Here is a 15,729-nt window from a genome sequence, read left to right as displayed (position 1 = left end):
GTCATTTTTTTTTGTTTTTCCCCCCCCCCCCCCCCCCCGAAAATTGATCTCTTTTGTGTAAGGTTTACAAAATATATTACTTCGCTTTTCATGAACTTTTACTTCTTCGAAGATCAATATTTAACTTGAATTGAAGAATAAATAAATTTTAATTAGATAATAACGTATCCAAAAATATAAAAATGGCTCTTTTTTGTTTTTCGATCATTGTATAATAGAAAAAAAAGTAAACTAATCACGGAATAACTTTTTATACTAGAAATTCATTGGTTAGAGTTTGGATTGCAAATCATTCTGTCTGTATGGGAAGTAGAGAAATTGGGAATAATGAAAAATGAAAGTGAATAATTAATAGTCAAATGAGTAATATTGTTTACAATCATTCACTATCACAGTCGTCCTACGTGGCACACATGTGGCGATTAGTGATATGCATTAGGCAATAAAAAAAACTATGACATTAATATTTCAAATAACTAATTATTATATGTATGTTACGTAGGACGACTGTGATAGTGATTGACTATAAATAGTATTATTCTAGGTGCATATAGCGAATACTGAATAACGAATCACTAATGTGGGCTGGTGGTCCGTGTCTACTGTGCATTGGACTAAATAAGTCTCAGCTTCATTACTCAGGGACATTGTACCCAATTTTTTCAATTTTTTTTTCTTTATAGTAATTTTCACATTTAACCCTTTTTTGAGAAATTTTTCATATATTAACTAAAAAACAAACTATTTCGCAAAATATTGTTTATCATTTTTCTTATCGAAACATTGCTTACTTTTATTTTTTCATTTTGTTTTTCTTTCATTATGAAATGCATTGTTTAACTTTTTTTTTTTTTTTTTTTTTTTTTTATTATTAAATTCATTTTTTTACTTTTTTTTTTTTTTTTTTTTTTTTTATAATTTTAAACAGAAGACCTACAATTGTAACAATTGTACTGTCCGTTGCTGTCGTCACAATTGCCACCAATGCTATTACATTTGTGTAACGCTTCTAAGAAACTGCATTATGCCTTCCATATCACTTCCATTATCACTACCAACTTCATTACATAAAATATAACACTTATATAAAATGGAGTTACACAGCTGTCACCATCGCCAAGTTCTATCTATCGTCGTCATCACCGAACAACCGTCATTGCAAGAAGTTGGAGAAGCTCAAATTTCAAATTTCTCCACCACATCCTTCCCCTAGAAACCATTTCAAACTTACATTTCCAATTTTTGTTGCCACAATTACCACCACACAGAGATGGATTTGGGGGGCTGGGCTGGGCTGGGCTGTAGCCCCCCCCCCCCACTCAGGCCCAATAACATTTTTTTAAGGTATTTTTTATTTTCTTTGGTAAAAAATCAAATTTTTATGTGTAAATTTTTTTCCCGCATAGTAGCCCAATTTGAAATTTTGTAATCCGGTCTTAAATTCAATCCTAAATCCGTCCCTGCCACCACATATTGACACCCATATCCTAAATCTCACCACCACCACCATCAAACTTTTACATCTATCTGTTTTTGCATAGAATTAGAGCGTTTCCTTATGGGAATCTCAAATTTGGGATTTCATGGTGATTACAGAAATTGGGTTTACACTATAGATTTGGGGATTTGGATTTTTTTTTGGGAGGAAAATGAGTGGAAGATAGTATTTTTGGAAAAATAAAGGTAAATAGTAAAAATGGAACTTGGAAACAAAGCATAGTCATGTAATTTTATCCTTTTTTATTCAATTCATTTATAAATATCGAAACATAGACAGTTTGATCTCAGTCTAAACTAAAACATTGATATATACACGTAGAATCAAGCCAACAATTTTGGCACGATTTGACAATTTAATCAATTAACCGTTCAACCTTTTTAAACGTAAAATTGGTGGATTAAGTGAGTTCCACAAACACATCATTTGATAAAAAGTATAGTAATCTTCGTTGGTGAGACGTATATAATAAGTAACAGTTGAAGCTTAAATAAAAAGATTGCACGTGTTTATTGCTCAAAATCTATCATGGAAATGAATCCAAACAGATAGAACCAAAAATAAAAAATTAAAAAAAAAAAACGATGCAAATTACATAATTTTTTAACATACCAAAATCTCATGAAATAGAAAACATTATCATTGGAAAAGAACTTTGAATTGCGTGCCTAGCGCGACTTTAAAGCCCCCCATTATTTTAGTGAAAAATGTTAAAGGATTGAAAATGGTTGATAGAAAAGGTGACCGCTTCTCGAGTCAAGATACATGTACTGAGAAATTTCACAGATATTTTACAGACAATACTCAACAATGGGTGGTGATTTATTTTCTGTAATAAAATATTTACATGGGGCCCATCCCTATGTGAGAGCCTGTAAAACTTCTGTGGATTTTTTCTTCTGTACACAGGGAATAATCCTCGCCTCTCACATGCCATGGATCCCACTTAAATAAAAAATTATTTCTCCCCCCATTTGTGGAGTCTCTGTCAGCCTTCCAATTAATATAGCATGGTTCTATTTTATTGATCACTCCATCAACCCCAAGAATGGAGCCATGTTGAGACGAGTGCAAGCATATGCCTGACACTGATATTTTAGGCTCAAATCTATGATTTTGTTTATAATTTTATCATCATTAAATTCATGATCAAAACTCAATATTCGACATGAGTTAAATTATGCCTGCACTGAACAAATTTCCTTGCTCCACCCCTGATCAGCCCCATGTCAAGTCTCTTGGATGATCAATTATTTCAACAATTTTGATTAAAATGGGATGACACAATTAAGAGGACAACAATTGTGGACTCAATCAACCCCTTCTCACTCCATCAGCCATACATCAACTCTCTTTGATGATCAATTATTTCAATAAATTCACTTACATATTTTTCTAATGTTTTGAGTGTTTTGGACCTTCTATTAGTAGGCGAGTACTTAAAAACTCTCGGGTAAATAAATAATATAAACCATCCTAACAAATAATTGGCCACTTGTTTTGTCACCTACATAATGCACGTATGATCCTACATTTATTTCCTTTCTTTTTCATTCCTATTGCAAATAAATATGCCAGCATAGGTCACTTACTGAAAGTAAATAGATTTCCAAGTCACATTATATTTTTCATTAATGTGTTTGACGCATAATTAAAATAAAAATAATATTATGTTACTAAACATTTGACATTTCTGTTCCTTGATTTTGAATAAGAATCTGTATATGACTCTTGACTCTAATGCACATTCGCAGCCATATTCTAGAAGATGTGAATATATATATAGAAAGAGTGAAGATAGAAAGTTAGAGAGAATTAGAGAAGACGGGTGCAGATGGAAATCTGGGTTTGTTCGAGACAAAAGCGGGAAAAGGGAGAATTGCTTTTAAGCTATTTTCTTTAACAATACTGTTGTGTATTTTTCTGATATGGTTATACAGATTAATGTATATACCAAGAAAAGGAAAGGCAGGGAGATATGCTTGGATTGGGATGTTTTATTTCTGAGGTTCTGTTTGGTTTATATTGGATCATCACTCAGATAGTTCGTTGGAACGTTGTTTATCGGTATCCCTTCAAGGACAGACTCTATCGCAGGCAGGTTCCTATTAATTTAATTTAATTTAATTTTTTTCCTCTTGTTTTTATCGTCCATTTAGTTAGACCAACTTAGTTGCTTCTTCTGGTACTTTTTTTTAATCCAATTTCCTTATTTGTGACTTGAATATGTTCCCACCTTGCAGATACGAAGACGAATTGCCAGTGATCGACGTTTTTGTTTGCACTGCAGATCCTATATTAGAGCCTCCATCACTGGTAATAAACACGGTTTTATCAGTAATGGCATACAATTATCCACCTGAAAAGCTGAGTGTTTACCTCTCTGACGACGGGGTTTTAGAACTGACATTCTATGCCCTCTTGGAGGCCTCTAAATTCTCAAAATATTAGACAAGAAATTTGCAGTCGAACTAGAGGCAAATCTAGCATTAACGTTCAGTTAGGGTGGAGGTTGACTTTGACCGTTGATCGTCGACAATCAACGATCGTAAAAGCCCAATCCGGTCGGTGGCCGATCGTTTATTAAAATTTGATTAAATAATATTAAAAATTATTCAATATATATGTAAATACACTAAAACATAGAAATTATATACTTATGAAAATATAGTTCGTTTCGAAATAGACTTTCGTTTCGGTTGAAAAAATCGTTCCATAATCTGCAAAATGCCCCAATTTAATTTTCAATTACAATTGATTAAAAAAATCAACAATTCAACATTCAAGTTTGGATGGAGCATATGAAAATGAAATCAAATAATACAATGTGAAAGCATTCTAAAACAATTACTAATAAACAAAACGATTTTGTTTTGAGCTTCAGTTCTGGACATGATTGCATAGTAGAATGGATAAGCCATAAATTAGTATCTATTCTGGAATGTTTTTGATATTGATCACTACTATGTTCTAATGCTGCACTTAAACAATATAACTATATTAGTGTTCGAGGATGAAGTCGTGTTTTAGATTAATAAGGTCTAAAGCAATGTTTATTTATGATTGATGAGATGGAAAATCGTTGCTCCGTTAAGTATTAGATAGTTTTATGGAATCAATAAGTAAATATTCTAGTGTTTCCAGCAACATGAAATTGAGGCTTCGAAATTGGACACCAATAACAAATATAAAATCCTCTTCAATTGACGAAAATGGTAAGCATAAAGCATGTTAACATTAATACCGAAGATCAAACTTTCTAATACAGTTTTCAATATTGTAGACGTTTATAAAATTCGTGGCTTTCTAACATAGTGGAGGGAATTTTCTTACTTAATTGAAATTTATTTTAGAGAGAGTGAACCCATCCAATCTAGCATAAGATATTAGGACTCCAAAGTGGCATCTTCATTGCGAATTTGCTATTATTATTCAAAGATCAGCTAAATTTTCACAATGTAAGGCTTGGGCCAACTCTTGGAAAAAGAAGTTGACTATGTCCTCTGTCCTAAACTAATCAATAGTTCTCGATTGCAATGGCTGAAATCTATTCTAACCATATGTGAACTAGTAAATTGGTTGGCATTTTTTATGTCTTCTAACGAAAAATATATAATCCCATTTAGTATATTTTCTTGGACCTCTTACTTTTCACCTCTCAATATCTACTTTCTTGAAATGAACAGGCAAATACTCTACATTCTGGCAAATAGTTCGACCAGAATCATATTCTAATAGCCTCTTGCACAAATCTTTTGCCTTCTATCACCAAAAGTGAAAACCAAAGCACAAGTTAATCAAAAGATATCTCTCTTAAATTCACTCAGCAATATTAATTGCATTTCCTCTGTCTTCAAATCATCTTCAGCAATAAACATATTATAAAGTTTCTTTCAGTAAATTGAACATATAAGCCTCCCATATTTTACTACCTCTAGTGGGTTCACCGTTCATGCCGGTGCACTGCTACTAGCTCAATTGACAATCAATGAACTGCCCAAGACCGGTTTGACGGGAAGGAATTGGGGGAAACTCATGAAGGGTTTGCTCTTCTTTGACTGCAGATTTTGACGGGAACGGGAAGGAATCAAGGAAATGAAGATTTTGGGGAAACCAGAAATGGGAAAATGGTTTTTTAACCATATGGATAGGCCCAACAGCATCACAGATCTACCACAGCCTGCCGGACCAGTGCCGGGTTCCGGCGAAGGCTGGCCACCACCTGCCTCCGCCACTCTGTCGAACCAAGGTCACCCGTAGCCTATTTCGCTCTCAATATTGATTTACATGATTCTGTCTTCGTGCAAGAATGGAGCACTATCAAGGTAACACACCATATTATCTATAATGCTGATACTAATTTGAAATGGTTTTCAAAATTGACAATTTTTCTCGATTCTCTTCTCAGAAACTATATGAAGATATGAAAACTCAAATTGCTTCAGCTGTTGAAAAGGGCCGCCTTTCGAGTGAAATAAAGGGTTCTCATAGTGGAACTAGAAGGTCACAATGAGGGATCATCAATCAATTGTTCAAGTTATATCTACATTCAATTTCAATCGTTCTTCATTTTCATATTGAACTGTAAAAAATATGTATATAACTCATAGTTATGTTCTTCAGGTTTTAATGGATGGATGGAACCCAAACATAGTTGATATGGATGGAAATCCACTGCTAACACTCATATACCTGTCTCGTGAAAAGAAACCACAATATACTCATAATTTGGCCGGAGCTAGGAAAGCAGTGGTAATCAAATTTTAGGTGTTTCTTCTTCTACCTGTAAGTGTTATGCCCTATATCCAATTGATTTAAGTTGTAAACACTTTTAATATGTTTAATATATTTAATTTTGGCAAGATCTATTATTTATTTAAATTAATTTTATAATAAATAATATTAAATAATAGAGTCCGAAGATTCAAGTTTAAGTGATTTGTTAATCGCAATGAGTTGTGATTGTGAGATACAAATTACATATGATTGGATTTTAAATAATCCGTGGTCGTAAGTAATAATGAGATACGGATATTGTTATTACAGATAGACCATCACGTGTGACATTTCCTACTTGTGAAGTAAGTAACTGATCTCACAAGCTAAAGTGTGACGACACTTAAATAAATACGTGGATGTTTTGTTATAGAACAAAATATTGGAGACCCGCTAAGAGATTCCACATGGATAACTATCTGAGTGTCAGTAGTTAATCTCTAACGTTCGGTAGTGGAATTGGTCATTTGACTTGAGGTCATCATAGTGCATTGTATGAGAACAGTCATGCTTTGACGGTGTTGGATGTTGCTCTACCAAGGACCGCTAATACGACATCGTTCGGGTATGTCAAGAACCATATGAAGGTTGTAAATGACCAATAGAGGATTTGTCACTCTTAGATAGTAAGAGACTGTGATCTGCATGTTGTTCAATTAAGTCAATAAGGAGATCCTTGGCCAAGGTATACACATAAATCGAAAAGGAGTTTTCGACTCATATTGACTTAATAGTAGAATGAAAGATATGATCGATAATCGAGATTGACACACTTCCATATCTCGTAATTGATCGGATCATATTGACGAAGGGATTATAGTTTCATAGGAAACAAACAGGTTTGATTTTGTCATATCACGTGACATTTCCCATCACATGTGTTGCCCTGATACATTGCTAGATTTCAATTTGGGACGGTGAGTGTGAATTTGCGATAAATTAAAAGAGTGTTTTAATTTATCAGTTTTGATTAGATCAAAATAATATGTCACGTCGTTAGACATCGTGGTCGGGAACCTGATGGGTCGCACACAAAAAAGAATTGGAAAATTGCAATTTGCCAATTAATTAATTTAACAATCATTGGATAAATTAATTAATTGAATTTGTTATTTATAGCCACGAATTAATTAATTGGATTAATTAATTCACGGACCGGATTTAATTAAATGGATTAATTAAATATTGGATTGGACCAGGTCGAGCCCGTTGGGACTTATATAAATACATGACTAGAGTTTTAGATCTATAGAGTTTTCATAATTCTTGCTAGTACAAGAGAAGAAACCCTAGCAGTTGCAATCTATTCTCCGTGTGGAATTCATTAGAGGCTAGGCAATTGGACAGCTATGAGAAGCAGATTCAAGTTGTTGGAACAAAGATAACACAAACGAGTTTGCAAATTCAAGAAAATGTATAACTTTTATCACAGTTCATATCTAAATACAAAGATGAATCCTAGTGAGAATTGAAATTGTTTTTATTTCCGCTGTGCATTTTTAAGTAAATTCCCAACATTATCTACCAACAAATTTTGTTCATTTCATAAATATAACATCAAATGGCCTCAACTCTTTAAATTAAAGCTCGATTTAAGTTCATGTGAACTATAAGAGAAAGGTGGAAAACACAAATTCTATTTACTCATTGTAGTTGAATATCACTTATATTGTGCAGATACGCATGTCATCAGAAATAAGTAACGCGCCAATCATCCTCAACTTGGATTACGATATGTACTCAAATGATCCAGATGCAATACAAGATGCGTTATGCTTCTTTATGGATGAGACGCAAGGGCAACAGATATTCTATGTTCAATATCCACAGAGCTATGAGAATATTACGAAGAATGATATTTATTCAAATGCAGGATTTCCAGTTTCTTACAGCATGTCTTCCAATCACACTGAGAATTTCTCGTCCTCTCTTTCTTGTGGTTATAACAGTTTTTAAATATGATCCGCCGCCATAGCAATTTTGTGTTAGAAGCTACAAACATTTCAAGATGAAAATTCTTGAAATAAGTAATAAAACTTGTACAACAGTTTTTGTTGGGACCGTTTGACCAATAATGCAGGAATTGAGATTTAATGAATTCCACTTGTTGTAATTGAAGTATTGAACAAGATCACAAATAACCCAAGAACAAGATTAAAGTAAAGAAAAGAAGAACTGACAGAAGGAACGATATTTTATTAATTCAGTATGAAAGGAGAGCACAATACAACAAAAGGCTTCAATAAAACTGACAGAGGAGTCTTGTATTTATAATATAAAATTTAGCCCTAAAAGAGTCCCAAAAAAGGTAAGAAATTTAATGCAATTTAAACTCCTATTTGAGTCACACTTCTAACAGTTTTTTCAAAGAATTGCAAAGTGGAAGTCCCTATTTTTAACGTTTTGAAGAATCGACCTCTAATTGGTAGAATTCCGAGCTCAAATCAAACTTACCAATCAATACACCAACCGATCAACCAAATCACAAACCCACAACTTCAATCCACTTATGGTTGCATTCCCTTTTCTCACCCACAAAAGGACAATAATATGGTGGTGTTTGCAAGCCACAAAGGCTAAGAGAAGACACGAAGAACAAAGGCTTGAAGAAGACCACAAAGGAGACAACTGATTTTTGTTCTCTTCTCAAACACAAGCAAAACACACGGCTCTTGCAAAAGGAGGAGGTATAAATAGTTTTAGATATATTACCAATTGGGCTAGGACACAAAGGTTGGACAAAGACACAAAGTAATAGGCCAAGATACAAGGAAGCCCTCCTATAAGTGAATTTGGACCAAGGCAATATTAAAATCAATTAAGTTGCAACTAATAGCCCACGTTATTTTCGGGTTCGAGTATATGAATTGATTAGTTGATAAATATTTCACTCATCGGCCTCGGCCTATGAAATATAATTCGACATTGTTTAATATCATTGTCCGGGATTTATTGAGTATCAAAACTAACAAAACAAGACTATGCTTTCTGAGTTATTGAAACGTTTCCATATCTATAACATTTGGTGGACTGAACTTTCTCAATCTTTCTTATGAAGATTGAGTTGCCCGGGTTAGATGGTCATGGTATTATGCCGTATATTTGCACTGGATGTTTCCACAGGAGAGAGAGTCTTTGTGGAAGGAAGTATTCTGAAAATTGTATTTTTGAATGGAATGATGTGAAAGATGCTACTATAAAAGGAAGAACAATAGACGAATTGGAGGAAGCTGGTAAACTTGTTACAAATTGTAGCTACGAAAAGGGTTCTCAATGGGGAAAAGAGGTTTGTTTTTCTCACTTTTATGCTGATATATGAAGCATGTTTGGCTATTCTTAAAAGCCTAGCATGCTGATGGTCTAATTCTAGACAGGAAGTATTGCAGCATAGCATTCATTTCATAGATTTTGTAAAATATGCGGATGGGATTAGTGTATGGATGTGCTGCGGAGGATATGGTAACGGGCTTAACAATCCAGTGCAAACGATGGAAGCCTGTTTATTACAATCCAACAAAAAGTGCATTCCTGGGTGTTTCTCCAACAACCTTAGATCAACATCTGGTACAGTACAAGAGATGGTCTGAAGGCTTGTTTCAGATATTCCTTTCCAAGTATTGTCCCAAAATATATGGACATGGAAAGATCAGCTTTGGTGCCCAAATAGGATATTGTCTATTCCTCTTATGGGCTCCTGTTGCACTACCCACACTATATTATGTGGTCATTCCTGCTCTTAGCCTGCTCCATGGTGTGCCATTGTTTCCAAAGGTATGTACTTTGACATGAAAGGATCTCGAACAAACATAGGTTTCTCTGAAAATTCTTAGCAAATAAGAAGAAATTTATCAAGTTCCTCTAACATCTCACATCTACATGCCAGGTATTTGGACTATGGTTCCTGCCATATGCATATGCATTCTTTGCAAAAACTGCTTATTGCTTAATAGAAGACCTAAGCAGTGGCAACACATTGAACGGATGGTGGAACTCTCAAAGAATGTGGGTGATTAGGTGAACTACATCATATTTCTTCGCCTTCATTGACACAATTGTCAGGCAATTAGGCTTCTCTGAAACAAGATTTGTAATTTTGTAGTCACTGCCATGGTGGTGGACGATGATGTTCTGAAGAGATATGAGCAAGAAATCATGGAATTTGGAAACTCATCTGTAATGTTTACTATTATTTCAATACTTGCATTGCTGAATCTTTTCAGCTTAAGTTGGAGAATCAAGAAACTTGTTCTTGGTACAACATTTGGGGCACTGGAAAATTTAATCCCACAAATTATTATTTGTCGATTAATGGCTAGGGTGAATGTACCAGTTTATGAAGCTCTATTCTTTCGGAGGGACGAATGAAGTATATCATCTTCAGTTATGTTCAAGTCTATTATCATAGCATCAATGGCAGTTCTTATGCCTATTTACTGAAGCAGGATTTTCTGCTAATTGTTTGAAGTTTTATCAAAATGTAGCACAAGTCAATGTAACTTACCGTCTTCATGTTAAGTGACGAAATCTACAATTCAGAGTCGGGTTACTTTTTTAATACCTTTATTTCTATGTTAAAACCCAAAAAAAAAAAGAATAAAAAAAATATGTATTATGTATGTATGGATTGATGCATACATGCATGCATGGAGTATGTCTTGACAGTTAAATGGAAAATTGCACCTCCCAATTTATTGATGAGTGATGAGGTAGTCCTCAACTTTTCATGGTAGTTACACACTTGTCCTCCAATGTCGGAAACTCTTCCAAACAGCCTCCGTTTGATTATTTCATAAATGCTTTATAAATGATAAAATTTCATTTTCAACCACATATTTCAATGCGTCAATATCGAGAAATCTGATGAGTGATATGTTTTTACCAAGTAAAGTTGAGGGTTATCATAATTGAGGATATATTGTTTAACTATGATTAATTACAAATCAGAGAACAACTTATTCCTTTTTAGAGATTAGAATCAACCTGCTAGTTTTTCATTTATTAACAATTAATTAAATATGAATACTTGCATAACAAAATCACAAAAAATAAAATAATATGATGAGCAAATAAATCATTTTGCATCATTTCAACGGACTTCTTAAACGAAAACCATTATTAGACATGATATGTGTTAATTAAAGGAAAATTGAAGATAAGAACGCTGAGGACACAATGCCATGACCTCAATGGTACAGCCATGGATAGAGATGAATCTTTAAATCCCAAAAAGCTATCAAGAATCATAGTTGATTACAATGAAAATACCTTAAGAATCCAACTAACATGAAAGAAACGTAATCTACGAGCAAATTAAACATAGAATGAATGACTAATATAGAACAACTAATATGACTGCAAAAGAAGTCACGTAATAAGATGCTACAGCGAGCTTTGTGGTTGAACTGATTCCCGGCGGTCCCCAATCGGCTGAATCCCAACCATCATCGCCGCTTGATAGTGGAGCCGGCGCCGGCGAAGGAGCAGACTCCGGAGACTCAATTTCAGAAGGGTGCATTACACGAACAATGAGCCTTTGGCCAGATTTGCAGTGCCCCGACTGGCCACTTATGAAATAAAAGAACCCCGAGCGATCAAATTTGAAAATCGTGTTTCCATCTTGGAATTTGGTGATAGGATTTGAGGTGTTGCAGTTTAAGTAATCCTCAGAATTCACCACCAGAACCGAGTCCTTATGGTACTTGAAATCTGAAAACAAAAGCAAATTAACAACCCAGATATATTTGGTGCGCAGTATTAGGATCAAGACACACGAGGTAATTTGTAATTAAACTTACGAAGAGTATCTCCAATGCGGAATCTGTTTCTGGCAGCCCACTCATTGTAAGTCTCAGGCTCATTCCCAGTTGGTGTAACCCAACCTGTCTCTTCCCCAACTTCAAACTCGTAAGAAATTACAGAGATGAAGAGTGAGAAAAATAAGACATTTTTCAAGATTTTGGAGGTAACTGCTGTACTTTTCGAAGCCATTACAGAGAGTTTAGAGTTTGCAATTTTCTTTTTTTCAAAGTAGCCAAGAATTGGGTTTGAGTTTTATAGTACTAGGCTAGGAAAGAGGGGACATGACAGTTAAGTCAGTTATTTTGTGTTGTAAGTGGAGACAAAGGTGCGAAGTGGGCTACGTGAGCATTTCCATTTCTCTCAAGTTAGAAAGGGTCAACTTTCCAATGGGTGGGCCCTGAAGTGGGTGGGGATTGGGAGACCACGTGGCATGATTATAGAAATTACCAAGAATTGAGCTTCACAAAAAATTCTCAATAAAGAATAAGATGGTTGAACAGAATGTTAAAATAGAAATGTAAATCCAGCTCTTAACATTCACAATGAAGTATTGCAATATTATGTCGAGATAAAGATTGCAATCCAACTCATGCTTATAATGAGATCTGATGCACACTTGAAATGTTCAATGAAATGGCATTGAAATTTGGCTAGTTTACATTCATTGTATTTGGATAATGAAAACCTAAAAGCCACCTAACAAAAAATAGAAGAAAATAATAACTAGCATCTAATCACAAAATTTAAGTTCAATAAACTTTGATTTCCAACTCAGAACCGGGTGAGCTGCATTCTTCACAATCTGAAACGATTTCGTCAATACTCAACGGTAAGCTGTTTGAGAAAATAAGACTTGGTTTCACCTTTGGCACAATCACAGGATCTGCCTCATTGTTGAGAATCTGAAGAACTCTCCTCATTGAAGGCCTTTCGCTACTATCTGGATTGGCACAGCTTAGGCCTATAAGAAGCAGCCTTCTCATTTCTTCCTCTTTGAATTCACCATTCATTCTTTGATCTGCTGCTTCAATTAATTTCCCTTCAGAATACTTTCTCCAAACCCAATCCACCAAATTCACCTGTTTTTGGCTTTCGTCTTCTCTCTCAATAGGCCTTCGTCCACAGGCCAGTTCAAGTACGACCACACCATAGCTGTAAACATCAGTTTTCTCTGTTGCCGTCCCATATTGAAGGTATTCTGGAACAAGATATCCCATGGTTCCAGCAGTAAGAGTCGAAACTGGACTCGTCCCATGATCCATAAGCCTTGCAAGTCCAAAATCACCTAATCTTGCATTGTAATTCCCATCCAGCATAACATTACTAGTCTTTATGTCTCTGTGAATCACTTGCTGCTCACATTCTTGATGCAGATAAGTGAGAACAGAGGCCAACCCCACTGCAATATAGTATCTATATGTCCATTTCAGAGGATTATTATTTTCAGATTCTTGGTACAGTACCTTATCAAGACTCCCATTGGGCATAAAGTCGTAAACAAGAAGCAATTCACCTTTTTCAACACACCAGCCTTGGAGCTGGACTAAGTTTTTGTGCCTCAAAGAAGCTATAATTGATAATTCTGAGAGGAATTCAGTTTTTCCTTCGTGGGTATGTTTCGATCTTTTCACCGCAGAAATAGTTCCTAAATCCATGAAAAAGGCTTTATAAACGGTGCCAAAGGCTCCATGGCCTAAAATCCTGCTAGAATGAAATCCTCTTGTGGCTGATTTGAGTTCTTTGTAACTAAACTGCCTTGGACCTGTCACCAGCTCTGCTTTGATGATTCTCTCTGATTTGGTACCCTTCCATTTCTTGACAGAAATCCAACCAAATATCACAAGAACTGCACCAAAGAAGGCCGGAAAACCAATTCCGAGACCCAAACCAATCCTCTTATGATGCCTATTTCCTGAACCAGAAACTGTAATTGGTGGCTTAAGTGGCACAGAACTTTCAGAAACACTGTGAGGCTGAACTTTTGGCCTTATGGGGCGAAATCCCATAGTCCGGAAACTCCAATTCTCAATGCAATGCAGTTCTGTACTCCCTTCAGTAGAAGCTGAAAATCCCACATACATAAACTCCTTAAGATAATCAGAAAGGTCAATAGAAACTCTCAAGAGAGGCTCCTCAGGCTTGAAACTTGAATAACTCAAGAAAATTTCAAATTTTTTCTTCTCATTCTCGTAATCAATCCACGCAGTAATCAGATTCCCACTCTTCAAATTGACACCTCGAATCATCGAATTTGCAGTCTTGATTGAAATAAGGCTATTTATATCCAATCCCACATGATTCTCATCAGGATCATTGAAGTGCAAGTCCTGTTTTGTATCAAATTCAATTGCAATAAACCTGTTCTTGCTAAACTCTGATGAGTTCACAAGGCCCAAGTACCCTCCAGGACTCCCTAATGTCTGGTTATTAGGAGAAAGAAAAAAGGCCAAACCATCTCCGAACGAAGACGGATTGACATTATCAATGGAAAAAGAAAATCTTGTGGAGAATGAAGCAGTTATATTCGTCTCGGGATCAAAGAATGCAACTGGGTGGTTGTAGATTACAGTACCAGAGCTCGAAGAAGGGACCCCAAGTTCTCTAGTTAACCCAATTACACCGTTTCGAAGATAAGAATCGCCAAGTAGAGTAATGTTTCTGAATGTGAAGAATGGGAAGTCAAGATTAACATTCGCCGATGACACATAATCTGGGTGGACTGAAAGGTTAATGAGAATCAAGAAAACAAGAAGCTTTCTTGGAGACATAGTGATGTGATGATTTTTTTGAGAAATAATTTGAAGATTTTTTAGGAGAAGTACTCGAGTTTCTTGTTACAGGTACTTGAGTTCATGAAGAAGAAAAAGAGTATAAGCAATTTTCTTGGTGGGGTGGCGGTGGTGGGAAAAGGGGGTTTAAACGGTTAAAGGAAATGGTCGGTTCTTTGAATAACGAAACAATTGGGAAGAAAGATGAGACTTTTGATATGGGCTTTATAACGGTAATTTAATGCGTGCTGAATCGGAGGAGAATTTTTCAATTCTTTGACGGGTGGGATTAGGTGTGTGAAACCACACCGTATTGGCTATGCATTTATATCCAGTGTAATACTTGTAGTGTATAATCATATAAGAAGAGACTTTCGCTTATTGCCCAGTAAAATGTATCCAATTTTCGTTCCTTGTTGATCGTATTCTTGGCTTTGACACGAACTTATTTGTCGTAAATGCATTAAAATTTTCCGACATATTGAAATTCCTTCTATTGATAGTAATTTTTATTTAACACGACCTTATTTATCATATATGCATTTTAATTTCCCTGCTAATAGTCTTGTTCTTGAATCTTGAGTAATCCTGTAACACGACCAATATTTATCATACATGCATTTAGATTTCCCTGCTAATAGTCTTATTCTTGAATCTTGAGGAATCCTGCACACTGCGTGGACAGTTGGAAATTGAGATTAAAGAACCGCCAACGACACTGAGTACCATGTGATTTGGGCTCTTCTTCTCATTATCTAAAATAAACACTGGTTCCCATAAAAACGAAAAGATATATACAACATAATAGTCACGTGTCATATAGCCGTTACAAGGTAGGAATGGCCCAACAGATTCAAAACATTTCTTCTACCCTTTTTGTCCTCTGTC

General features: G+C 35.2%; 2 protein-coding genes and 1 pseudogene across 2 annotated transcripts; 1 reads left to right on the top strand and 2 right to left on the bottom strand.

The window, feature by feature from the left end:
* The first annotated feature begins 3,222 nt into the window (after positions 1-3,222).
* Positions 3,223-10,788, top strand: LOC111397838 (annotated as a pseudogene).
* A 667-nt stretch (positions 10,789-11,455) lies between these two features.
* On the bottom strand, positions 11,456-12,390 carry LOC111397669 (mavicyanin-like). The gene is made up of 2 exons (XM_023024670.1): positions 12,070-12,390; positions 11,456-11,980 (listed from the first exon to the last, which is right to left on the bottom strand). Exons 1-2 carry the CDS (start codon positions 12,260-12,262, stop codon positions 11,604-11,606), a joined length of 570 nt encoding a protein of 189 aa, XP_022880438.1. The 5' UTR covers positions 12,263-12,390; the 3' UTR covers positions 11,456-11,603.
* Positions 12,391-12,604: 214 nt separating this feature from the next.
* Positions 12,605-14,996, bottom strand: LOC111396848 (probable L-type lectin-domain containing receptor kinase S.7). Its single transcript, XM_023023392.1, has one exon. The coding sequence runs from the start codon at positions 14,839-14,841 to the stop codon at positions 12,823-12,825; it is 2,019 nt and encodes a 672-aa protein (XP_022879160.1). The 5' UTR covers positions 14,842-14,996; the 3' UTR covers positions 12,605-12,822.
* Positions 14,997-15,729: the final 733 nt, after the last annotated feature.

The sequence above is a fragment of the Olea europaea genome, chromosome 7, assembly GCF_002742605.1.
Source record: "Olea europaea var. sylvestris chromosome 7, O_europaea_v1, whole genome shotgun sequence".
NCBI lineage: Eukaryota > Viridiplantae > Streptophyta > Magnoliopsida > Lamiales > Oleaceae > Olea > Olea europaea.
Note: the sequence above shows the minus strand (reverse complement) of the source record. Positions and strands in the feature narration are given on the sequence as shown.

Bases quoted from the DNA above. Each gene is read 5' to 3' on its own strand.
- LOC111396848 (XM_023023392.1), bottom strand. From the start codon at position 14,841: ATGTCTCCAAGAAAGCTTCTTGTTTTCTTGATTCTCATTAACCTTTCA.
- LOC111397669 (XM_023024670.1), bottom strand. From the start codon at position 12,262: ATGGCTTCGAAAAGTACAGCAGTTACCTCCAAAATCTTGAAAAATGTC. The intron at 11,981-12,069 runs GTAAGTTTAATT...TTTTGTTTTCAG, and splicing joins CCGCATTGGAGATACTCTTC to ATTTCAAGTACCATAAGGAC.